The 27,222-nt window shown below is 35.3% G+C and overlaps 2 protein-coding genes across 8 annotated transcripts in view; one reads left to right on the top strand and one right to left on the bottom strand.

Annotated features, from left to right (window-relative positions):
- The window catches only part of LOC141447249 (prolactin-releasing peptide receptor-like), a 383,052-nt gene that overhangs the window by 323,539 nt on the left and 32,291 nt on the right, over positions 1 to 27,222 (top strand). For both annotated transcript variants that reach the window (XM_074114571.1, XM_074114573.1), the window contains exon 6: positions 824 to 1,010. In XM_074114571.1, the coding sequence (XP_073970672.1) occupies positions 824 to 1,003 (180 nt within the window). In that variant the 3' untranslated portion in view covers positions 1,004 to 1,010. The remainder of the gene's footprint in view (positions 1 to 823; positions 1,011 to 27,222) is intronic.
- The window catches only part of LOC141447250 (uncharacterized), a 182,608-nt gene continuing 174,068 nt past the window's right edge, over positions 18,683 to 27,222 (bottom strand). For 5 of the 6 annotated variants that reach the window (XM_074114575.1, XM_074114577.1, XM_074114578.1 and 2 more), the window contains 2 exons: positions 21,008 to 21,359; positions 18,683 to 19,135 (listed from right to left, as the gene is read on the bottom strand). In XM_074114575.1, the coding sequence (XP_073970676.1) occupies positions 18,838 to 19,135; positions 21,008 to 21,354 (645 nt within the window). In that variant the 5' untranslated portion in view covers positions 21,355 to 21,359 and the 3' untranslated portion in view covers positions 18,683 to 18,837. Of the gene's footprint in view, positions 19,136 to 21,007; positions 21,360 to 25,497; positions 25,643 to 27,222 lie in introns of those variants that run through there. The other variant, XM_074114574.1, reaches the window with a different exon arrangement.

Consider the following 27,222-nt stretch of genomic DNA (forward strand, 5'->3'; position numbering starts at 1 on the left):
GAGTGGTGGGGTTTCACTACCCTTACATCTTACGTAGACAAACTTACCCCCTCTATTCATACACAACAAAGAAATACCGACCTCCACACAAGTAAGGTACCTCGGTCTGTAGGACTGTATTTAGGCTGTATTTATCTATATGTAGGACTAGGACTGTATTTAGACAGTCGATTTACATGGAACTCACAGGCTAGACTGAAAAGACAAGAATTAAATAGACGATATGGACAGCTACGAAGACTGCTAGGACGGAGATCAGCCATGAACGTACATAACAAACTGACTCTATACAAGACATTACTAAGACCCATTTGGACCTACGGAGCTGAGCTGTGGGGTTCTGCGAAACCATCCAGCATCCAAAGAATCCTTTCAATCTAAAGTCCTTCGGCAAATCGTCAACGCTCCTTATTAAGTATCCAATTTAGTCCTCCATACAGACCTCAATATCCCTTTTGTCAATGACCTAATACCTTTTCGGATTCCTTCATTTCCATAATAGCCTAACTATACATCCTAAAAGCACAAGCCTTATCCACAACAACCCATCCCAAACTATAAACTATAAATTTCAAACTATAAATCAGTAGTTCCTACAACCTCCAAAGAGTTCCAACATGCCTTCTCGATTGTGGTGCTGGATCCATCTGGATTCAGGAAACTATCTGTGCTTAACTCGATGTAGAGCACCTACAGGTAGTAAAATAAATACATATATATATAAATTTCCAAAAATAATGTAACTTTTTAAATTTTTTAAAAAGGAAAATTTGTTAAAAATATTTCCATTAATTAGGTAATAATATTATCCTGTTTATTGCAGACTAGCAGTAATGAAGGCAGAGGTGGTAGAACAGATGGTGGCGGAGCACGCTTGCGTAGTACTGATTCTGTTGAAGTGGTTTTGGTCGCCTATACAGCGGCCGAGGATGCTGTACATATTGATAAATTGGATAAAGGAACGATTGAAGCGCAAAAAAATCGGCCAGTTCAAGTCGTTTAGCCAAAAGGTAATTATATTACATTTACATCATTCGTTAATTTTTAATGTTTTAAACGCAATTTACAGAACTTTGAATCAATCACTGTTTCGAAGATCCCACTTCAATGTTCATTCCTTAAATTTACGACATTACGCTATTCAGTCCTAACTGATTTAACTCTTCCTTCCATTTCGCACGTATCCTTTGCATTCTGCTTCACTTATCCTTCGTCCTTACTCAGCCTCTCCTATAATTTTGTTACTTTAGTTTTTGTCCTTCCCATCCAACAGAAACCCATCCACATCCGTGCAGAAAAAGCTGGTATTGCCAGTTCCCTAATTCTGATACTGTTTCCCCTCACCTTTTAAGCCCTATAGAACCCACACGAACTCCGCAAAAAAGACTAGCTAACGAAGTGGCGAACAAAAAAGTTGACCCTTAAAACATTTCGTTTAACACTAGCAGAACTTCCGACACTTAAGACGAAGCTATTTCTACCAAAACCAGTCAAAATGACTGGTCTAAAAAAAATACGTAATAATAAAACTTTGAATGAATTGTAATATTTGGCCCTGATTCATAGTAATGCATACTATTTTCAATAAACCTATCCCACATACGGCTGATACTAAAGCAAATCTATCGCTTTGAAGACTTTGACTTCTCCCAAGTTTTTAATCAAAGCGAATAAATCTCAAAATTTCTATAAAATCATTTCTAGTCATGGAGTTTGCAAAGGAGTTTGGTCCCCCATTTTTTGTTCCATACGAGGGTCGTTTGAAAAGTCCGTGCAAAGTCAGAGAGATAGCACCACTGGCGCGTATCGAGGTTATGTTTAGTTGGTAGCATCTTTTGGAAGAAGGCACACTAAGTTTCAGCCAGATCGGTCTATTTCTTTGTGTTTGGCATTCGTTTGAATCGAGGAAGTCGAGTGATTTTCAAAAAATGGACGAAAAAGAATTTCGTGTGTTGATTAAACACTACTTTAAGAAAAGCAAAACGCCTCAGGAGACTAAAGAGAAGCTTGATAAACATTATGGTGACTCTGCACCTTCGATTAGAACAGTTTATAAGTGGTTTCAAAATTTTCGGAGTGGCCATATGGGCACAAGTGACGCTGAACGTTCTGGACGCCCTGTTGAAGTTACTACTCCAGAAATCATTGATAAAATCCATGATATGGTGATGGATGACAGAAGAGTGAAGGTGCGTGAGATTGCTAGTGCTGTGGGCATCTCGAATGAACGGGTACATAATATTTTGCATCAACATTTGGACATGACAAAGCTATCCGCAAGATGGGTGCCGCGATTGCTCACGCTTGACCAAAAACGAAATCGTGTGAAGTGTTGCAAGGACGGTTTGCAGCTGTTCCAGAAGAATCCGCAGGACTTTAAGCGTCGTTTCGTCACTGTGGATGAAACATGGATACATCACTACACTCCTGAGACCAAAGAACAATTTAAACAATGGGTTACCAAGGGGGAATCTGCGCCAAAAAAGGCGAAGACCGTTCCTTCGGCCGGAAAGATTATGGCGACTGTCTTTTGTGATTCGCAAGGAATAATCCTCATCGACTGTCTGGAAAAGGTAAAACTATTACAGGTGCATATTATTCATCGTTATTGGACCATTTGAAAACCGAGCTGCAAGAAAAACGCCCACGATTGGCCCACAAAAAGTCCTTTTCCATCACGACAACGCACCAGCTCACACCTCAGCAGTTGTGGTCGCAAAATTAATGGAAATAGGGTTCCAACTCGTTTCACATCCCCCCTATTCTCCAGACTTGGCTCCCTCGGACTACTATTTGTTCCCCAATATGAAGAAATGGCTGGCGGGAAAAAGATTTTATTCAAACAAGGAGGTGATTGCAGAAACGAATGGCTATTTTTCAGACTTTGGCAAATCCTATTATTCGGAAGGGATCAACAAACTAGAGCAACGTTGGATGAAGTGTATAAGCCTAAAAGGAGACTATGTTGAAAAATAAAAAAGGTTTACCCCAAAAAATTAAGTAGTTTTTATTTTTGCACGGACTTTTCAAACGACCCTCGTAATGGTAATCTTCCCTAGGACTAGACTTTAGTACACTAATATAACAAATAAACAGCATTTTACTGCTAGTATATCAAAACTCATCCTGGCTGACACCTATTCCATCTTACTGGTTGCTGATTGGTGGAAAAATGTAAGTTTTAAAGCCAACCATAATGAAACATTCCCAATTGTAAAATACTGCGTTCTGATTGGCTGTCACATGCTCCAATTCGGTGCGGGCCAGTAGAACAGGATTGCAAGCCGAGCTCCTACCGTATTATGTTACCCGTATAGAAATAGTCAATTTTACCCACTTTTTGTGGTACTTTTAAAACCGAATTTCGGGTTTTTCCCTTTATTTCATTTATTTTCTAGTTAATTAAAGCCTAATTAACCATACATTACCACAAAATACTTAATTATAAAAAATGTATAGTTTGTTATTAAAATAAAAATGCTTAAATGGGAAAGGTATGCAAATAAACGGTCTTTTAAGCTTATTATATTGTACAACTTTATTGTTTAAAATGCAGTTTAGACATTATTCGTTTGTTTAATTCATGCATTTATTACATTGTTCTTTGGTAATAAATTATTACAGCTATAATGAGTAAGTGCTAATGACATAACAACAAGGCACAGGCTATTCTTAGTTGCTAAGTTGGTTCATTTCCTTACATCTACACAAATAACACAGGTCTACAAAATGAAACTTTTTGAGAGCTGTTTTACTTCTGAAAAGTGATTATATACAATTGAGTACAGCCATTTTCAAAAATAACCCCCCCTTTCTCCTATCACATCAGGTTTTTTTACAAATCGATAATGAAAAATTCAATGTTAATTGCAAAAAATACACATTTATTTTCAAATGTTGATACAGTTTTGATTAAAATGCTGGTTGTATTACTTGGAAATGCGCAATGTTGATTCACTAGAATGTTATTTAATCAATAATAACGTTTTCGTTTGCCTTCCAGTGATCTTTTCTTATGACCTGCTGCAGAGTCTTCTCTTTGAAGCGTCCAGCAGTAATCCGCTATCATTGATATACTCCATCGTCCTTGGTACCGTCGTTCCATCTCCCGGATGTCCTGACGGAAGCGTTCGCCTTGTTCCTCGCTCACCGACCCCACATTCTCAGGAAATACATCCAAATGCGAAAATAGAAAGTGCACCTTAAGACTCATGTTGCATCCGAGAATTCTGAATTTCTCAAGCATTGTGGCTACTAATTTTGCGTAGTTAGGATCTTTGGTGTTTCCTAAAAACTTCTTGGTTACATCTATAAAGGCTTGCCAGGCTCCTCAGGTCAACTTCGTTACAATATTAAAAATAAAAGATAGTGTGAAGTATACAATAACGCTACTGTGACTAAAAAAAAAAAATGGTATGCGATACAAGTAAACGGGTATCATACTTGGTATCAGGACATGCATATTACTTCAAAATGACTCAAAAACTCAAAACAGCAAAATCACTGTAGACCTGTGTTATCTGTCTTTTAAGCTTGTATTGTACAACATTATTGCTTAAAATACATTTTACACACTATTCTTTTGTTCAATTCATGTATTTATTACATTGTTCATTGATAATAAGTTATTACAGCTAAAGTAAATAAGTAAATAATGACCTTTCATCTAGCAGGCGACTCTTAGTTGCTAAGTTGGTTCATTTCCTTACATCTACACAAATAATCTATCTTTTAAGCTTGTATTGTACAACATTATTGCTTAAAATACATTTTACATACTATTCTTTTGTTCAATTCATGTATTTATTACATTGTTCATTGATAATAAGTTATTACAGCTATAGTAAATAAGTAATTAATGACCTTTCAACTAGCAGGCGACTCTTAGTTGCTAAGTTGGTTCATTTCCTTACATCTACACAAATAATCTGCCTTTTAAGCTTGTATTGTACAACATTATTGCTTAAAATACATTTTACATACTATTCTTTTGTTCAATTCATGTATTTATTACATTGTTCATTGATAATAAGTTATTACAGCTAAAGTAAATAAGTAAATAATGACCTTTCATCTAGCAGGCGACTCTTAGTTGCTATGTTGGCCCATTTCCATACATATACGACAAGAAAAGAAAATTATTATTGTGCAATATTCATAAAACATTCTATGTTTCCAGATCTAAACGAACGACTAAATTATATTTTCGAATGATTGTTGGCATGACTGCATTAGGTTTTGCGTTAGCATTATGATCGATCCTGATTTTTCCTGATAATTATCACCATCATACTGAATGATACGCAATAAAAATTCTAAGCAACACTTTTGTAGTTATTATATAAAACGAGTAAATTTGTTAATTCGTAATCGGTAGGCAAATTGCAGCATGCTTTTACACATTAACTAGTAGCAGTCATTTTGACTGGTGCTGGGTATAAAAAAATGTAACTTGCAAAATCAGCCATTTTGACTGGTGTGGTAGTTCTAGTGTTAAAATTATTAAAATAAGTATAAGCTCTAAAAGATGACCTAGTTCTTTAGTCAACAAATTGACAGAAAATGGTGACGGAAATTGGCAATAAACTATCTTCCGTTTGCAATAAACGGAACTTCAGTGCTCTAGAAGTGAATAAGCTGTATTTAAATGAGCAGTATCTTTTTTTCACCTATTTGAAAGATTCATAGCCTATTGTTTCATTGTCAACAAATGATGGATAGCAAAAGAACTGAAGTGGGTTGGAACTCAAATATAGACTTTTTCCCATTAATAATATCGTAATTATTCTCTTCAAGTTACTTTTAACTTTTCTTTTCTGTCTCCTTAAAAGTTATCCAACACTTGACATGAAATTAATTTTCCACTATAATAATTTATTGTTTTTAAAAAGAAAATGATCTACATTATCTTTTCATTTACATTTCATTTGCTTAGTTTTTATTTTTACAGTTTCAAGTGGAGTTCCTAACTTTTGTCTTTAAGTTTTCTTTTTTTCATTTAATAAAGAAAAAGTAAAAAAAAAAAGATACAATTTAGAAGATTTTTTTATAAAAATAACGTTTTTTCTTTATTTATAACTATACTTTATACCCTGTGATTAATGAATTTATACGCTGCTTAATATCAGATGGTTTTGAATTACCAGCGTTTGGAAGTTTAGAATTAATAGGTCACCGTAAAAGCGTCCATAGAGTTCTAACTCGCTTATTGATTATCGTTAGCCCAATCCTGTCTTTGTAATCAACTTGAAGATCAACCCTCTTTGTAACAAACTGGGGAGGAAATAGAATTTCTTTCTGGGCGAAATTGAAATCACACTCAAAGTTATATGCCCATTTCAATTTGTCATTATATCCATTTGCTTTTAATTCTAGCAAAATCCTGCTGTAGCTCAGAAAATTATATACAGGGTGACCAAAGTTATATGCTCCACCCACTTTTTTTTTTAAACGGCGGGAAATTTCGAAAAAATAAAAAACACGTATTTAATCATTTTTAGTCTAGTTTATTTTCAGTGATTGACCCATTTTTTTAAACCCTTGTATCTCGAGATACAGCATCCAACTTTTGTTTTTCAAATGGAACGTTACATTTTTTATTGCATATTTTTGTAGTATTTGATCTCCTAAAAACAACAAAAAATTTTTTTTTGAAATCGGTTAGGTTTTTCAAAAGTTATGGTAATTTAAAATATGAAAAACAAATTTCAGTTTACTATCAAAATTACGTTATTTTTTTTAAAGAATCCGTTCTAAATGGGCACAACCAACGGATAGGCAAGCCAAAACTCTGGACTCCCACGCTTTGCTTGTAGCAGCACTTATGGTAGCGAAGTCAAGATCTAGGCAGATTAGAGTAATTCGACGTTTCAGATCATCGACTGAAGCCACGGGATTAAGGATACTTTACACTTTATTTTTTAGGTATACCCACAAAATATAGTCCACTTGGGTCAAGTCCGGAGATCGAGGTGGCCATTGGATGGGACAATGAGTCCTTACGCACTTTGAAGGAAATTTCTGCCCAGCTAACCTCGAACCACTCTCGCCGGGCAATCATCTTGTTGAAAATACATATCTATCCGACGTTGTAGATGAACATCTTCAAGCGGAACTGGCAAAATGTCTCTTAAAAAAAGTTAGTTACCTTGCACCAGTTAAGTTCTCCCTGTAGAAGTATGGACCGATTGGTTGATTTCCTAAAACTCCACACCAAACGTATGTAGAAAAAACAACCTGAACGTCAAATAACTCTAGCCTGCCTAGATCTTGGACTTTGCCACCATAAGTGCGTTACAAGCAAAGCGTGGGAGTCTAGAGTTTTGGCTTGCCTTTCCGTTGTTTGTGCCCAGTTTGAATAGATTCTTAAAAAAAAAAAAATAACGTAATTTTGACAGTAAACTGAAATTTGTTTTTCATATTTTAAATACCCATAACTTTTGAAAAACCTAACCGATTTCAAAAAAATTTTTTTTGTTGTTTTTAGGAGCTCAAATACTACAAAAATATGCAACAAAAAATATAACGTTCCATTTGAAAAACAAAAGTTGGATGCTGTATCTCGAGATACAAGGGTTTAAAAAAATGGGCCAATCACTGAAAATAAACTAGACTAAAAATTATTAAATACGTGTTTTTTATTTTTTCGAAATTTCCCGCCGTTAAAAAAAAAAGTGGGTGGAGCATATAACTGGTCACCCTGTATAAGTATTGTATTTATATAATAAAGTTTATTGTATATTATACAAAAATAAATTTCAGTGAACAAATCCGATGAATTTAGAGCCATCACTGGATTTTCGTGCCAGACTACAAGCAATTTGATCGGAGTTTCATCTAATTTTTTTTTTATTTTACATTATTTTTCAAATTTTCTAACCCAAATTCAATCAACTTAACGTAATTAGAGGTCCATACATACCCTCTCTTAACATTCAGACCCCAGTTCAATCTACACGTGTCCTATAACAAACATCTAAATTCTCTTAAAGAATGGTTAAAACCTTCACCCTCAGTTGTGGCAGATGTCCTCCAGCTTACTACAACTGGACTGTACTTCCTTGCAGTGATACTGTGTGCTACCTCGGACTAAACATGAAGAAATATATTTGACATGGAATTCACAAACCTGCCTTAAAAGACAAGAACTAGAAATAGCTCTTAGACAATGGCAAGACTTCTTGATAGACCATCAAAATTGACACTAAACCACAAGTTGCTGATATATAACGCTCAATTGAAACCGATTTGGACTTGCGGACCCCAATCTGTGCGGTTTTCAGCTAAGTATTCCAGCATCTACCGACTCCAGACACTACAGTTACAAATTGTACCCCGTTTACTGCTCCATACAACGTCTCTAACAGAACCCATTCATTTCGATCTAGAAGTACCTATTATTCAAGATCTAATCATTGACCAGCTTTCATTCTTTACTCTTCCTGACAAACCGTCGATTGAATCAATGCTGGCCTCAAGATTTACACGACACGTGTATATATATCCATGTTTTTTTTCTCCACACAGTCACCAATCGGAAAAAATCAACAAGAACTATTAACTTGAATTTTACAGAAAGGAAGTGATGACGTTGGACCCTTCATAGGAAGAATAGAGTAAAAGTAAAGTAAAGTAATCGCCTATTTTTTCAGGCGGGGCTTAACGTCCAACTACCATTTACTAGGTGTCGTGGACGGAGGCGACTAGCAAACGTACTTTACTATTTCTCATTTAACCATTAAATAAAATCCAAGGCCAAGACTGGGAATCGAACCCAGTACCACATTGCATATTAGCTTTGCAGGTCTAGCCTATTAACCGCTCGGCTGCTGTGGCGCCTTAGAATGAATAGAATTATAAAAACTCTTTATTTCTTTATTTATAACTATACTTTATACCCTGTGATTAATGAATTTATACGCTGCTTAATATCAGATGGTTTTGAATTACCAGCGTTTGGAAGTTTAGAATTAATAGGTCACCGTAAAAGCGTCCATAGAGTTCTAACTCGCTTATTGATTATCGTTAGCCCAATCCTGTCTTTGTAATCAACTTGAAGATCAACCCTCTTTGTAACAAACTGGGGAGGAAATAGAATTTCTTTCTGGGCGAAATTGAAATCACACTCAAAGTTATATGCCCATTTCAATTTGTCATTATATCCATTTGCTTTTAATTCTAGCAAAATCCTGCTGTAGCTCAGAAAATTATATACAGGGTGACCAAAGTTATATGCTCCACCCACTTTTTTTTTTAAACGGCGGGAAATTTCGAAAAAATAAAAAACACGTATTTAATCATTTTTAGTCTAGTTTATTTTCAGTGATTGACCCATTTTTTTAAACCCTTGTATCTCGAGATACAGCATCCAACTTTTGTTTTTCAAATGGAACGTTACATTTTTTATTGCATATTTTTGTAGTATTTGATCTCCTAAAAACAACAAAAAATTTTTTTTTGAAATCGGTTAGGTTTTTCAAAAGTTATGGTAATTTAAAATATGAAAAACAAATTTCAGTTTACTATCAAAATTACGTTATTTTTTTTAAAGAATCCGTTCTAAATGGGCACAACCAACGGATAGGCAAGCCAAAACTCTGGACTCCCACGCTTTGCTTGTAGCAGCACTTATGGTAGCGAAGTCAAGATCTAGGCAGATTAGAGTAATTCGACGTTTCAGATCATCGACTGAAGCCACGGGATTAAGGATACTTTACACTTTATTTTTTAGGTATACCCACAAAATATAGTCCACTTGGGTCAAGTCCGGAGATCGAGGTGGCCATTGGATGGGACAATGAGTCCTTACGCACTTTGAAGGAAATTTCTGCCCAGCTAACCTCGAACCACTCTCGCCGGGCAATCATCTTGTTGAAAATACATATCTATCCGACGTTGTAGATGAACATCTTCAAGCGGAACTGGCAAAATGTCTCTTAAAAAAAGTTAGTTACCTTGCACCAGTTAAGTTCTCCCTGTAGAAGTATGGACCGATTGGTTGATTTCCTAAAACTCCACACCAAACGTATGTAGAAAAAACAACCTGAACGTCAAATAACTCTAGCCTGCCTAGATCTTGGACTTTGCCACCATAAGTGCGTTACAAGCAAAGCGTGGGAGTCTAGAGTTTTGGCTTGCCTTTCCGTTGTTTGTGCCCAGTTTGAATAGATTCTTAAAAAAAAAAAAATAACGTAATTTTGACAGTAAACTGAAATTTGTTTTTCATATTTTAAATACCCATAACTTTTGAAAAACCTAACCGATTTCAAAAAAATTTTTTTTGTTGTTTTTAGGAGCTCAAATACTACAAAAATATGCAACAAAAAATATAACGTTCCATTTGAAAAACAAAAGTTGGATGCTGTATCTCGAGATACAAGGGTTTAAAAAAATGGGCCAATCACTGAAAATAAACTAGACTAAAAATTATTAAATACGTGTTTTTTATTTTTTCGAAATTTCCCGCCGTTAAAAAAAAAAGTGGGTGGAGCATATAACTGGTCACCCTGTATAAGTATTGTATTTATATAATAAAGTTTATTGTATATTATACAAAAATAAATTTCAGTGAACAAATCCGATGAATTTAGAGCCATCACTGGATTTTCGTGCCAGACTACAAGCAATTTGATCGGAGTTTCATCTAATTTTTTTTTTATTTTACATTATTTTTCAAATTTTCTAACCCAAATTCAATCAACTTAACGTAATTAGAGGTCCATACATACCCTCTCTTAACATTCAGACCCCAGTTCAATCTACACGTGTCCTATAACAAACATCTAAATTCTCTTAAAGAATGGTTAAAACCTTCACCCTCAGTTGTGGCAGATGTCCTCCAGCTTACTACAACTGGACTGTACTTCCTTGCAGTGATACTGTGTGCTACCTCGGACTAAACATGAAGAAATATATTTGACATGGAATTCACAAACCTGCCTTAAAAGACAAGAACTAGAAATAGCTCTTAGACAATGGCAAGACTTCTTGATAGACCATCAAAATTGACACTAAACCACAAGTTGCTGATATATAACGCTCAATTGAAACCGATTTGGACTTGCGGACCCCAATCTGTGCGGTTTTCAGCTAAGTATTCCAGCATCTACCGACTCCAGACACTACAGTTACAAATTGTACCCCGTTTACTGCTCCATACAACGTCTCTAACAGAACCCATTCATTTCGATCTAGAAGTACCTATTATTCAAGATCTAATCATTGACCAGCTTTCATTCTTTACTCTTCCTGACAAACCGTCGATTGAATCAATGCTGGCCTCAAGATTTACACGACACGTGTATATATATCCATGTTTTTTTTCTCCACACAGTCACCAATCGGAAAAAATCAACAAGAACTATTAACTTGAATTTTACAGAAAGGAAGTGATGACGTTGGACCCTTCATAGGAAGAATAGAGTAAAAGTAAAGTAAAGTAATCGCCTATTTTTTCAGGCGGGGCTTAACGTCCAACTACCATTTACTAGGTGTCGTGGACGGAGGCGACTAGCAAACGTACTTTACTATTTCTCATTTAACCATTAAATAAAATCCAAGGCCAAGACTGGGAATCGAACCCAGTACCACATTGCATATTAGCTTTGCAGGTCTAGCCTATTAACCGCTCGGCTGCTGTGGCGCCTTAGAATGAATAGAATTATAAAAACTCTTTATTTCTTTATTTATAACTATACTTTATACCCTGTGATTAATGAATTTATACGCTGCTTAATATCAGATGGTTTTGAATTACCAGCGTTTGGAAGTTTAGAATTAATTAAGTACAGTCCAGTTGTAGTAAGCTGGAGGACATCTGCCACAACTGAGGGTGAAGGTTTTAACCATTCTTTAAGAGAATTTAGATGTTTGTTGTAGGACACGTGTAGATTGAACTGGGGTCTGAATGTTAAGAGAGGGTATGTATGGTCCTCTAATTTCACAAAACTTTACAATCCTTATAATTAGAATCACATGTTTATAATTTTTTTTTTTAATTATTTTGTAATTTACAATCTGTATACGTTGTATACAATCAGTAAATATGGAGAGTGTGATGAACTGGTGCGGGAGGAGAGCAGGAGGAGACCCAGCGGTAGCACTCTCTATTGGAGAAGAATGACGTTTAGCTCTTCAGACTACAAGGAAGTCTTGGGGCCACTGGCGATTCAGTTGGCGAGGAGTATTAGGAATGTCAGAGGAAGCGAGAGACAGTACAAGAGGATTAGTGCTAGTCGAGAGAGTAGAATGGAATTTTTGATATTTAGTCTTGGCGAGTTGGTCTTTGAAGGGAATGTTGAGGTCGGTGTGAAGAGTGAGGTTGGTCACGTAGAAAGGAGCGTCAACTATCTGTCGGCAGTAGTTTTTGACTGAAATGACTTGTACAGTCCGTATGTTTGTAGGTTTGGCTGAAGCCCACAGCTCTAGTCTGTAAGTCCACATAGGTTTGAGCATAGTGTTATAAATATTTAATTTAAAAATAAATACTTTTCTAGTAAAAATGAAGTAAATAATTCAATGTTTCCCATATATATATTCTAAAACATTACCTACCTTAGCAAAAAATGTACAGAACTCTGATATACATGCTACAATTCTGGAATTTTATTTCAATATTTATATTGTTTTACCGTAAAAACAATATAAATTATTGCTTGTGGGGCTTAACGTCCAACTACCATTTAAGGGGGCGGAAGCACATATATTATTTTCAACATTTTTTTTCCTAACAAATAAAAAGTAGTTTTACGCAGGTTTCGAACCGGGGATCAACCGCTTACAATTCCACGCTCCATAACTGGGTACACTAACGCGCGCGGGGACCTTTGAATTATTATATACGGGCTTTTCTTTTAGATATTTACCCAGTTTTATGTTGAAGCATAAGTCTTATAACATAGCCTGCCCTGCTTATCAACGTCAAGTATCAATATATACATGTACGTATGATATAAACCGCTTACGCTAAGCTTCTTGTAAGAGGTATAATAATTTCTGCTTGGATTACCTCCAACTCTCGATAGATAGGAATTTTCTTGGAACGTTCCACTTTTCTTTTTTTAGATGTTTACAGAGGAAAAATGTTCTTTTGATTTATCTGTAACTGTATAACATTTGTAAACATCAGTAATTTTAGAATTTCATGGTGTTTTGAACTGTGAAAAGCACCAAAAGCTCCACAAACGTCAGAGATACATTTTATAAAACCTACGTCTTTGTTACCTAAAAAAAAAACGGATATCTATATGGGGCGAGTGTTGGTCTAGTGGTCAAGAAAACGGCTTTGTATGTGGGAGATCGCCAGTTCGAATCCCGCGTGTGACTACTTTTTATTTGTTAGAAAAAAATTGTTCATAGTAAAGTATGAGCCTCTGCCCTTGTCCTCGCACCTAATTGTTAATTAGACGTTAAGTCCCGACTGATAAAAACGAACGATTACAATAACGATAGCAAAATGAAGTAATTCACTAAAACTGAAATGATCAATTAAATAAATAAAAAAAAGCAGAAGTATAATAATCTCGTAACAAAAACGAGAATAACTTGGTTCCGAAGTAGCAGATGTAACAGTCAGATTAACAGTACATTATTTTTGCAATCTTAGTTTTATAATTACTGTACCTCGGAGGGAAAAGGCACCATGTCACAAAAAGTAAATTTTACAGGGGAGCCAAATGAAGATATTTTTCCATATTCATTTTTTGTTCCACTTTTCCGGTTATACTCTTTCCTGTACTTCTCACCGTAATTATTACAGTTGGTATGGCCACTTTAACTCCCATATTTTATTTTGATCTCCCTTGTGAAAAAATGTATGCCCATGTAGTGCCTTTTACCCTTAAGTAATGAAGTATCATAGTGCTTTTTAAAAATACATAAATCGCTTAATAGTAAACATAGGACATAGTGCTTTACACCTGTGGAAAGAGCAACAAAAAATGTGTAAAATGATGCCAAAATCTGAAAATCGAAAAAAATGGACATGGTGCCTTTTCCTAAATTCTAAATTAGAACGGTGATAATTCTAAATAGCTTTTATAAGTAATCCGCCTCATTTTGTTAGCATTATTGGTCAAATTTTTGCAGCTAGAAATAGTTCAGTTACTATTTTTGCTGTTCAAAATTTAATTTAGGATTTTTGTTTTGTTTACTATTATTCCCCTACTTAAGGAGACTATAAAACTGACTAGAATAGATTCCAGAGTGACAAAATCTATACCAGATCCTGCGTTAAAAATATTTTATGATATCCTGAATCTAGTAATAGTTTTGCTAAATTGAAAACAATATTAATGGTAGGATCAAAATAGAAAAACTATTTCAGGTAACTGTAATATTATGGGGCCAAGTCCCCTGATATATTTTCTAGCTAATAAAGCAATTTTATGAAGAACAACTTAATTTCTGAAGTTACTATTACTTAAAATAAACTAGAACTTAGAACAAATGCAAGAACTGTATAAAAGTGTTCGTTTGGTGTAAAGGTGGCATTCCTGTAGGTGTTCTTAAAACGTTCTTACTGCGCACGCTTCATTTTTGTTTGTACACGCTATTTATACTAATCAAAAATGGCCGCCTTTAAACCATTTCCTGGACGGGAGCCACATCTATCTCAGTTATGATTATGGTGTTTCTTTTCTGTAGTATTCTTTTCAGTTATCTTTCTCAAATGTTTCATTTCCATGGACTGAAGGCGTCTTCGTCCATTTCTGAGTCACAGACCATGACTCGCTGTTGTGTCGAGTTATTATCGTGCTCTTTGTATTTTTTTTTTATCTTGATAAGAAGTTTCTAATCGAGCTTCTAGCTTCTACGATCCTCGGCTATTTATCTCTCCTTCTTCAGCTTGTCATTTCAAGGGACAAAAGAGAGTCGAAAAGTGCTGCACATGAAAACAGTTACCAGCTCTACATTTTCATTCTTCCGATTCCCCTGATTCGTCCAAGTAATGAGTTACATTTGAATGGTTATCACATTTCCGCTTTTAAAAAAGCAACCTCTACGTCAAAGGGAAAATCAAATAGGCAAAGAAAAACTACTAAGTTTTTCCGTGAAACGGTGGATTCCATGTAATTTTGGGGGGGGAATTACAAGGCCATGTAATTTGGCAACAACTAATTTTCATCTTCAAGTAACAGTTTAATGGTATAGGATTGGTGTACAATTGGTGAGACAAACCATTTTGAAGAAGGTTAATTAACGTATAACCTCAAAGTAATACTTCAAAAACAATTCAAGATTTTGTTGTTAGAATTTTGCCTAAATTATAATTTTCAAACTTTTGTACAAATGCTGCTGAATATTTTTTTTTGTTTAACCAAAAGAGAATTAATTAAACACTTAAGCCTTAGCTTTTAAGTTTATTGTTTGTAATTCTGGACTACTTCAAATATTATTGAGGCGCCACGGTAGCCGAGCGTTTAGAGGCGATGCCTGCAAAGCTAATATGTATTGTGGAACTGGGGTTCGATTCCCGGTCTAGGCCTTGGATTTTTATTTAATGTTTAATATGAGAACTTTATATTAAAGTATGTTTGCTAGTCGCCTCCGTCCGCGACACCTAATTTGGTAGCTGGACGTAAAGCCGGCCTGAAAAAATAGGCAATTACTTAACTTGAGTTAAAAACTTCTTTTTTATTTAATTAAATAAAAAAAGAGTAGACAAATAATCTTTTTTTAATTTTTATTGGAATTTACAACTGCAACAGGTTGTTGCAACAAGCAAATGTGGTACCTGATAAAAAAAAATAAAAGAAAATCACGAGTGGAGAAGGCACCCAGTGGTGTCACTCCAGTAACGTGCTTTGCTCTCACGTTAAGAGTAGATCACGAGGGCCATCTTCTCTTCAATCTCCTTAGAGGATTACCCTGGTAATGTGGAGGAAGATAGGTGTTCTATGAGAGGGTTAGGATGAGCTGCTGTAGAGTGCAATGAAATTTGAGAAAACGAGTGTTAGCAAGATCTGTAATGAAAGGGATATTGAGGTCATTATGGGATGGTGAGGTTGGATACATAGAACGGAGCGTTAAGAAGTTTTCGAAGTATTTTTGTGACTGTAATGTCTGGAAGCGTAGAGAGTTGGAACGCTTAGTAGATCTCCATACTTCTGGGCTGTATGACCAAATAGGTCGCAGTAACAACAGGTATAAGAGTCTTTTGTTATGTAGGTTAAGTTTCGAACGTTTGTCTAGCAGTCTGGCGAGAAGTTTTGTAGCGTTGGTTAGTTTCTTGTCTTTTCCAGTCTAGTCTGGAGGATTCCATGTCAACCGTTTACTTCTAGGTACATTCCAAGGTAGCGTACTTTGTCCACAGTTGGCATATAGGGGTTTGGTTCAAGATGATGGGAGGTAGGATTTTCTGTCTAAGAGTAAATACTATAAATTTTGATTTCGTAACGTAAGTTTTGATTCTCCATTTGAAAAGCCAGTCCTGTAAGTGGTTGAGGTGTGTTTGTAGAGCTCTTGTAGCGATAAGAGTATCGGAATGAGGAGATAAGATTGCAGTATCGTCAGCAAAGGTGGAAAGTATTTGGATGTTGAGGTATATCTGCTGTTGAAAAAAAAAATAATAATAATCAAATAGAGAAAACCAAAAAGTGTTCCGTTTCGACACAAATTTAAATTTAGCAAACCCCAGTATTAAATTTATAATTTTGTTTTATGTAAAAGAGAATAATTATAATTATAAAACAAAATGGAATAGAACGCTTTATTTCTATCTGGAAATTTTTATTTTTTAATCTTCACAAAATATAATTAAATTACAGGTTTTATGTAAAACTAGATTCTTGCATACAAAAGCGGTGAAAATAATCATCGTAAAAGAGACAAAGAATATTAAAAAACATCGCGAGACTTCGCCCAGTTGTTTGCTTTATAATATAACTAGAGTTTAATGTATTCACTGCCTTACATTGTTTTTTTTTTTTATTATTATTAATTCAAAGGATATTTTTATGTTTATTTTATTTAATTAAAATTAATGTATCTGTATTTGTGTGTATTCTTTACACCGATTGCCAGCACAATTTTGTGATTATCCTCCAGGCTTTCTGGGCGAACACTCTCAGCTCAACAAAAAAGACTGGATTAGAATTAATGACCAAATTTGCACAAAAGCAAATCTTGTGTTTAGCTATTGCTAATCGCGAATGTAGATTTCTCAGATCTCTAGCGAATTATTGAAGTGATGAATTATTTAATGTAGAAAAGAGTTTTCACTCAATTTTATGAAAGAATTAGAGGGTTTTCATTTAAGAAAATTTCGATTCATCATTAAGAATTGTTGTTCTTACGAGGGTCGTTTGAAAAGTCCGTGCAAAGTCAGAGAGATAGCACTACTGGCGCGTATCGAGGTTATGTTTAGTTAGTAGCATCTCTTGGAAGAACACACACCAAGTTTCAGCCAGATCGGTCAATTTCTTTGTGTTTGGCATTCGTTTGAATCGAGGAAGTCGAGGGATTTTCAAAAAATGGACGAAAAAGAATTTCGTGTGTTGATTAAACACTACTTTATGAAAAGCAAAACGCCTCAGGAGACTAAAGAGAAGCTTGATAAACATTATGGTTACTCAGCACCTTCGATTAGAACAGTTTATAAGTGGTTTCAAAATTTTCGGAGTGGCCATATGGGCACAAGTGACGCTGAACGTTCTGGACGCCCTGTTGAAGTTACTACTCCAGAAATCATTGATAAAATCCATGATATGGTGACGGATGACAGAAGAGTGAAGGTGCGTGAGATTGCTAGTGCTGTGGGCATCTCGAATGAACGGGTACATAATATTTTGCATCAACATTTGGACATGACAAAGCTATCCGCAAGATGGGTGCCGCGATTGCTCACGCTTGACCAAAAACGAAATCGTGTGAAGTGTTGCAAGGACGGTTTGCAGCTGTTCCAGAAGAATCCGCAGGACTTTAAGCGTCGTTTCGTCAATGTGGATGAAACATGGATACATCACTACACTCCTGAGACTAAAGAACAATCTAAACAATGGGTTACCAAGGGGGAATCTGCGCCAAAAAAGGCGAAGACCGTTCCTTCGGCCGGAAAGATTATGGCGACTGTCTTTTGTGATTCGCAAGGAATAATCCTCATCGACTATCTGGAAAAGGGTAAACTATTACAGGTGCATATTATTCATCGTTATTGGACCATTTGAAAACCGAGCTGCAAGAAAAACGCCCAAGATTGGCCCACAAAAAAGTCCTTTTCCATCACGACAACGCACCAGCTCACACCTCAGCAGTTGTGGTCGCAAAATTAATGGAAATAGGGTTCCAACTCGTTTCACATCCCCCCTATTCTCCAGACTTGGCTCCCTCGGACTACTATTTGTTCCCCAATATGAAGAAATGGCTGGCGGGAAAAAGATTTTATTCAAACGAGGAGGTGTTTGCAGAAACGAATGGCTATTTTTCAGACTTGGACAAATCCTATTATTCGGAAGGGATCAACAAACTAGAGCAGCGTTGGACGAAGTGTATAAGCCTAAAAGGAGACTATGTTGAAAAATAAAAAAGGTTTACCCCAAAAAATTAAGTAGTTTTTATTTTTGCACGGACTTTTCAAACGACCCTCGTATATTGCTTTCTCATGTTACTGTTGGAGTTCAAATTATAAGGGTGATTAGTTACCGAGGCAGTGTTAGGTTACTATAAAAATGAAAGCAAGCAGGTGTTCTCATTAAAAAATATTATAATACAGTTCGTGGACATTTTTTATTTAATTATTATTTAAACAAATTAATAATTAATGCGTTTGATGGATTACAAAAACTTCTCCATCTTGTCAGTCATTAATAAAACTGTATAATTTCTTAATTATAACTTCAGTCACGTAGATTGTCTTTTTTTACGGTCAGCATTCGAAGCCATATTACTATTAGAGAAACTTGCTGTCGAATCAGAACTTCCAGCATGGGCAGCCGTTGATCCTGCGTTCACACTCTGTGCAGTATCGGCTCTGTCTGAACTGAGTAAAGAACTGGTAGACGCTAGGCTAACCGCTGTTGATACTGGTCCCACCTTAATACCGGTAGATCCTGCGTTCAGTACACTGCCATCTACTCGACTTTGGCCAATACTCAACAGTACTGTGTCATCTTCGTCGTCGTTATCTTCTTCTGGTGTCCTTAAAATAAGAAATATTTTTTTTTTTTTAAATTTCTACGTGTTCATAACAAGGGGTGATGGGGGCACATTTGAACAGAATTTACACTTTTCTGTTACAGAGTGCACAGAATCGTATTATTGAACCTTTTTATTTTGTTTTCTACAACTTTCAAGTTTTCTTAACAGATCTGTATCAAGAAACAGTTGGTACTTTACATACATATCTGCATTTTTTTAAATTTAAAAATGTTGTGTCCAATGTTAATATCAGCCCCACTGGTGGGGTAGCTTTGAACACAATATAAAATAGAAAGAAATGATATTACTTTACTCTGAATCTACCTTCTATCAGTTATTTCTCTCACTACTACATTACTTTCTCTTTTAAACCACTGAAATCTAGTTCAAATAATCAATAATGACTCAGTTCGGGATGTTGAACTCCCGAATTGTGATGGGTTTAGGAAGTTTGAACAAAATATTCGGTTTGTTGCACTTCTTAATGTAGTTGGTTCGGACCACTTTCCCCTTCTCTGCGATTAAACAAAAAAAGAAAGTCACAAACTTGGAGGTCGGTAGGGCGGCACATTTTAACTGAGATGTTGAAATGTGCTCCCTCTCCTTCCATAAAAGAAAATATAATATCCAACACTTTTTGCAAGCAAATAAACTTTTGTAGATACTAGATTCAAGAATACGAATTCCAAATGTTAATGTGGACTAACAATACTTACACCTTGTCCACTGCAATCTTCACAATGCACTTCCAAAGCTGCAACAAAAATTTTACTTCCACCTTACAAAATATAACATTCCTCAATTCTGACTTTACCAAACAATGAAAACGAAGGGAAACTCTGTCAATTATAAAACAGGTCTACCACAAAATATGGAGAAAATTACCAATCATAAATGTTTTAAATATTTGGCGAGAAATTAAAACTGTTCAGAGGTGCTCCCTGTTAAAATGTGCTCTCCTCTCCCCTACTGTGGTATTAATCAGTTATCAAAAAGGTTTTCCAGGTAGAGCTGGTACCAGAATACCTTTTTGCTGAGCGATAAAACAACGGAAAATAATTATTTCAAGAGTTGAAATCTTCTCGGACAGCCTGATAAGCGTTCTTGGTCGTACAGATTACTACCTGGAAATTTGGGATACAAAGAGGCGACTGAGATCGCTTGGCCACTGCAGGAGTCCTGGCTAATTTCCACCCGAGCTATATCGTGACCTTCAAATGGTGGACTCGCTACCTAGTAGAAGAGAGGATTGGAGCAGATTCTGTTCGCAGAGTGGCCAAAGTTTATCACTAAACTTACTGAGGACCTGGCAGAGAATGTCCTGTGAGATTCTGTCAGGAATAAGAAGAATCGTCTCCGCTAATCAGTGATGGTTTCGCTCAGTGTCCGGCTTTTGTGGGAGAGACAGAAAAAAACTATGTCTTAGAAGTTTAACCATGAGTTCCTCTCCATACTTTCGAGTCTAATTATACTGGCAAATATGGAAGAGATAAGCTCTAACCAAGGTGTGTCTAAGTAGGCCCTCTTGGGTCGAAGTAGCGCTTGCTAACCAACCTTCGTACAACTATCCTGGGTCTTCTCTGGCAAATGCTGTTTGTGTTGTGTGCCCAAAATTACCAGCATCAAAGCCAGGACCTCCAAATGAAGGGTCTTAATCTTTTTCTAGCGTGTTACTGAAGATAATATCATACAGTGCGTGACAAAAAAAATGGGGTGAATTTCTAGTAGCCTCTAAATGTAATTGGAAGGTAATAGGAACATAGTGGCTATCTATCTAATGACCCATCTAACGATCCACCATAATAGATCATAAACAGCTTTATTTATTTTCTTTCTGAAGAAAAATAGGCCACGAAAAATTGCTTCAATTAACCTTTTGTCTCTTCCAGCATGTCCAACAGTACTGCTAACTTCACTATAACCAGCATTGCCCATGCTAACCACACTGGACGCATCCGGACCGGCAGCCGCATTGGAACTACCACCGCCGCCGGGTCCCAGGCCAAATGATGAGGCTGCTCCAGTATCACCCGCTCTAGCTCCAGACGAGCCTAACGTTTGCATACCAACTGCTTCTTTAACATTGGCCGTTGTAAACTCTGATGATGCTGTGGCATCAGCTTCTGTCAGACTTGTCGATGCGCTCCAAGTGTTGTGATGGCCATTTGGTAGGGATTGTACTGTTGTAATTAGTAGCATTACTAAGTTAATCAACAGCATTACACCTGCAATCAATCAATTATGATTTAATTGATTCTAAAGTTTAGATTTTTTGCTTCAAATTTTGTTTTCCAGAATCTTATCATTACTTACAAAATTATATGTATTTTATTAAAATACTCTTATCCAATTATTATTACTAGTTCAAGGTGCACTCCTTGTGACTTGGGATCTAAGCCCAAAATGGTCTAAAACAGGACCCAACTTTTACTTCAACCTAAACTTCCAAGCTGTCCAAAGTATAACTCTTAACCTGCCGGTCCCACTTATCTACTGAAATCATTCAGAAGCAAATCTCTGACACTGCCTTGCTCCGATCATCCGTACCGAATATTTGCGTCCGTTCCGAATCATCTAAATACTATACCGCTGGATCTCTTTCAATCCCTTCCTTTATTGCTAATTAGATATATCTGTTCAAGCACCTCCAATGTTGAACAGGTGGCCCCTGCATCTGGGACCAGTAATCAACCTTTCCAAAAGTAAAAAAAAAGTAATCGCCTATTTTTTCAGGCGGGGCTTAACGTCCAACTACCAATTAGGTGTCGTGGACGGAGGCGACTAGCAAACATACTTTACTGTGAATTTCTTTTATTAACCATTAAATAAAATCCAAGGCCTAGAGACCGGGAATCGAATCCAGTACCACAATACATATTTGCTTCGCAGGTCTCGCCTCTAACCGCTCGGCTACCGTGGCGCCTCAACCTTACCATGTTTCTCTAATCAATTCTGCTCAAGTCAATCACCTCATGCAGAAAGCATTGAGGCAAAATCATAAAAATAACTTCCTCAGATTGAGAGCAAATCGTTACTTATTAAATGTTAACATAGAAACTGTTGCTAAAATTTTATTTTATTCTTTTTTTAATGGCAAATTTACATTAATTGGCCCTTCTAAATTAAGGTAAAACTTCTAGAGAATTGTTAGTTTTGAGAAGCCAAGTTGGAACTTCGATTTTGTCGTCTTGATAAAACGACCCATCGTTTCCCACTTTGACCAGCAAATGAAGAATATGTTAAATTCCGTGATCATCATTTTAACAAAACATGTAATTCAAAAAACAACAGTATATGTTTATTAAGAGATTAATTACAAGTTAATAATAAGAATAATTTTAATGAGAAATTTGAGCTTGATGTTTCTTGATAATTACGTTTATATTTTTTTGTATAAAATATAAATGATAATGCTACTCTCATATCGTCTTCTACACTTAATATATGTAAAAGTGCCGTCAGAGGATGCTGACGACAACGCGACACAACCTGAATGTTAGGTTACAGTCTGGGAAGGTTGAGCGTCACTTTGGAGTGTTTACGTTACATAGAGTGTTTTCATAGTGTTTAACGACGGTGACATATAAACTAGTAATTTAATTTTGTAAGACGGTTTTTTTGAAACAGATTTTATTATTCTGTAAAGAATATAATTTTATAAATAAATTAATACAAAACATTAATACATAAATAATTAAAACAATAAAGTACCTGTAAAGAATAATTAAATTACTAGTTTATATGTCATGTCGTTAAACACTATGAAAACACACTATGTAACGTAAACACTCTAAAGTGACGCTAAACCTTCCCTGACTATAACCTAACATTCAGGTTGTGTCGTCAGCACCCTCTGATGACACTTTTACATGTATAATTTTTATTGTATGCGTTTCTAAAATTTGGCGGCACACTTCAAAACTTTCGCGGCACAGTGAATTGAGAATCACCGGGTTAAAGTATTATTTTTCAGTTCAAAAGTAAGCAACCAATAAATGCTACTACGTCCTTAGTATTTTGAAATTCGTCTTGTAAAAAGCCTAATTGTTACCTTACATGATTTAACACTAATCTTTAGGCGTAAGTCTTGCTATTCATGTATTATGTACGTTTATATTTGTCAGTTAATTTGCGAGATTTTTTGTCTGAACTATGTCAATGCTTTACGACATATAGTAAGCCGTTTTACTTCATCACTATAGTGACGTACCAACTGTTGTATTTGAAATATGAATGGAATGAAGTCTCTGACACAATATTGGGTTTAAGAAATGGCAGACCCTTAAAATAAATAAAGGGTTTAAGGGCAGCCGCCATCTTGTGACGTTGAAGGCACGTAATTTCGAGTCAAATGCTTGTATTTACATATTTTACATATACAATGCTTGTATTGGCATGGCCGTGGATGAAGACAGTATTTAGTGTCACCATTTACATCCTGGGAAAAAGGATGTAAATGGTGACACTAAATACTGTCTTCATCCACGGCCATGCCAATACAAGCATTGTATATGTAAAATATGTAAATACAAGCATTTGACTCGAACTTGTCCTGTAATCCTTGATGAATGTAATTAAAGTGTTGAACTTATTTTATCTTCCGTTAGTGCAGGACTCAGCCTGCACAGACTTTTCTTCGGTTCATTGCTCAGCCACTTTATCGGGAGGAAATTTAATAACTCCATCAGAGTGGAAACTACAAAGTTCGATTCTTTTTATTTTTGTCTTAACCAAACACCAGGAACGTTACTAACGAGGGATGATAAAACAGTTGGTTTAAATAAGTCAATAAAAATTGGTTGCATTATAAATTTTAATAACAGATGGGTTTCAAGATGGCTAGTGGCTTTAGAGGCGTTATCTTGTTGGGTGAAGCCGGAAGATCTTCAATTTGAAGTTCTCTTTGGAAGTTATTGTTTAGTTTTCCAGGCCGAAGATCTAAACCATTAAAACCTGCGCTGAGGAGAACCTGAGAAGAAGCCTTAAAGGTAAGGTGATACCCGTTTTCTGCCTCTGGTAACCAGGTAGCGCCTAAAGCGCTTGTAAAACGCGACCTCACTGGAAGTAAAGAGAAAGCACTAAGCAGCATTCCCCGGCACAATAAGATAGTCCCTTGAGAGTGTCTCCGGGCCATGCTGGTGTCATCAAGAAGTTAATCATCAGCTGGATCAGCTCTTTAAACAATAGCTTTGGAGGAGAACATGAAAAAATCCTGGAAATCTGTTTTAGGAATTAAACGTTGTAAGAATATTACGGCCGATCTGAAGAGACCTTAAAGCTAGGTAGGGGATCAGATTATTCTGATCACAGGGCACGCCAGATTCAGAAAACACCTTCACAGGGGATGTAACCTCTGTTAGATCAGGGGCCTTCAACCTTTCTACACTTTTAGGAACCCTTGGAGCTCATGGTCTTTCTTGAAGGAACCTCATGTTTAAGTAGCCGATAAGAAGTTTATCAAAGCTTACTCAAATTCCCAAAATTATTCTTGTATCTTTATTCAATCTTAATACAAAACAACTTAATAAGACAATTGTATAGATGATTTTCATTTTAAGTACGTTTTGGTCAAGTAAATCACTTGCGGAACCCCTGTCAACTTCTAGGAAACCCTAGAGTTGCACGGAACCCAGGTTGAAGACCTCTGGTGTACACTATGCCAGAAAAAAGAAGGGAAAGTCTTTATATTTTATTTTTGACAGCGGTTTTAACTATCGCGATGTAGCGTACTTTATAGCAAGGAGAAATCCTTGAACCTTGTAGTAAGGGGAGGATTTAACCAATAGATTATTACCAAGAGGATGGTTCAATAACTTGAAGAATAAATTTTGCGGTTTTTAGCGATTTTTCTGCTCAAAAATTAGGGCAAAAAATTTAAAATGTAGGTAAAAGAAAATCAAGGAAATGTTTTACTCCAAAAATCCAATTACCCTATTACTTTTAACGAATTTAAACTAATCAATTTGAGGAATCACGTTAGAATTATAAGCCGATGCCAGCTACAGATAAAAGTTCTCCTCATTATTAAAATTTATCCTAAAACTTGTTAATCGTAATGCAATATAATTTAAAAAGAATATTTTTAGAACACAAACAAGAATGTTGAAAGAACTTCTCGAGACATCAGGGTTTTTCTTTTTGAGTCAAAGGAGGAGACGGATAAGGTCACAATAGGAGGCTGCACAGCTTCACAATATCTGGTATCTGATACATCCACAATTTTTTAAATTAAAACAAAAAACCAACTATTTGAACCAGAGAAAATAAACTCAATAAATAATCACTAGAAAACCTATTACGTTAAAAATACATTATTAAGTTTTTAAGATAAATTAATAATACGAAAATAATAATTAACAATACCCAATAAGGTGTTCATGAACAAATTTGGAGATTAGTAACACTTATTTGACTATAAAGTAAGCTAACATTTTAAACTAAGCACAATTGTAAACTAAAGCACCGCATTTGGCCGTTATGTGTGTTTAGTTAATGGCAAAACTATTAAGTTAACGGTTAGAAGTTCGTAAATAATTAGAGTGAGAGCGCTAAAAAAAAGAAGATAACTAGCCTGTCCTAAATACCTCATTTTGTAATCTTTATTTCCTTCAATGTCACCCACTAATAATGTGTTATCACCAAATTTATTGAAAATAAAAAACAATTAAGTATTTTAATTAATGGTTTCTCAATAAGTTTGGTTATTAATTTTAATTTTATTGGGTCCTGAATTAATATTAATTTTCCGGTAGCTGCAGGTTTTGACAAGATATTAATCTTCCATTCGATGTTCAACTTAACAAACAAAATCCTGATAACAATCTATCTAAATTGTAACAAATTTTTGAAATAAACTTTTCAATAAACAAAATTAAAAACCATTTAACAGCTGTTTCCCCCCAAAACAATCTCTTCATTATGACTTCAACAATCTCTACTTATTATAGAGACTTAAAAGGTAGCAAACACTAGAACCAATCAGATTCTTTATCTTAAAAAAATCCTTCATAAAGATAAAGTTATAAGATTCTTCAAATCAATTGGGTCCTTATATATTTTTTTAATTTTAATTTATTTATTACTTGTTACAACCAGCAGTTCTACAAGAGAGTTGGGACTTCACAAAATATAGTAAAAATATGATATTCATTACGAAAAAATAGAAAAATTACACCCATAAAAAACAACCAAATATGTAAGAAAGATATCCTCTGGACACATCATTTGAAATATTTAACTAACTCACAAATTTTTATATTGACAAATTAGTCAATTAGAATATTATTCATTCATGATAAAAGATCTCAACTTCTTGTCTGTACTGTCAAATACAAACAAACTTACAATATCAAGGTTCATTGAAGGGAAATATTTTAGTATATACTGATCACGTAGAGGTCCATATATAGGGCAATAGAAGAAGAAATGTTCCATATTTTCCATTTCATTTCTATTGCACAAACTTCACTTATTACCTTTATAGAGTAATCCTTACTACATTTTTATGAGAGAGACTAAGTTGAGCTATGATTCTAATTTTTGTAATTGGGTCCTTATATATGAATAAGAAGCACAGTCCTAAAGATTAGTTAACTAATCACCTATTTTTTCAGGCGGGGCTAAAGGTCTAAAGTACCAATTAGATATCGTGGACATGATACTTTTCTTAATATTTTTTTTCTTACAAATAAAAAGTAGTCATATACGGGATTTGAACCGGTGATCTCTCAATCACTAAGCCACGTTCTTCACCACTAGACCATCAATACCCGACCCCTACTAAAGATTGGATTAAGATCATATTATACTAGCTAACAATTATTCTTTTTTTTAGACGAATTCCAAAATATCTAAGGAGGTAATAAGCATTGTTTACATGTGTAAAGTATTGTTAACACATTTATTATTATTATTAAACAACTTTTTCGCTATTTCCTAATTTAAACATATAAGTGATATTTCTAGTTTCTGTTGCCTTTGAGGAGGAGTTGTATTCATTTTCATTAAAAGTAAAAATTTGCCGTAAGTTTTCTATTTAATTTCAATTAAACAATATGACGTGTACAGTTCCCATATTTAATTAAAACT

Source organism: Rhodnius prolixus, unplaced genomic scaffold, assembly GCF_049639745.1.
Source record: "Rhodnius prolixus isolate KJV_2025 unplaced genomic scaffold, Rpr scaffold_7, whole genome shotgun sequence".
Taxonomy (NCBI): domain Eukaryota; kingdom Metazoa; phylum Arthropoda; class Insecta; order Hemiptera; family Reduviidae; genus Rhodnius; species Rhodnius prolixus.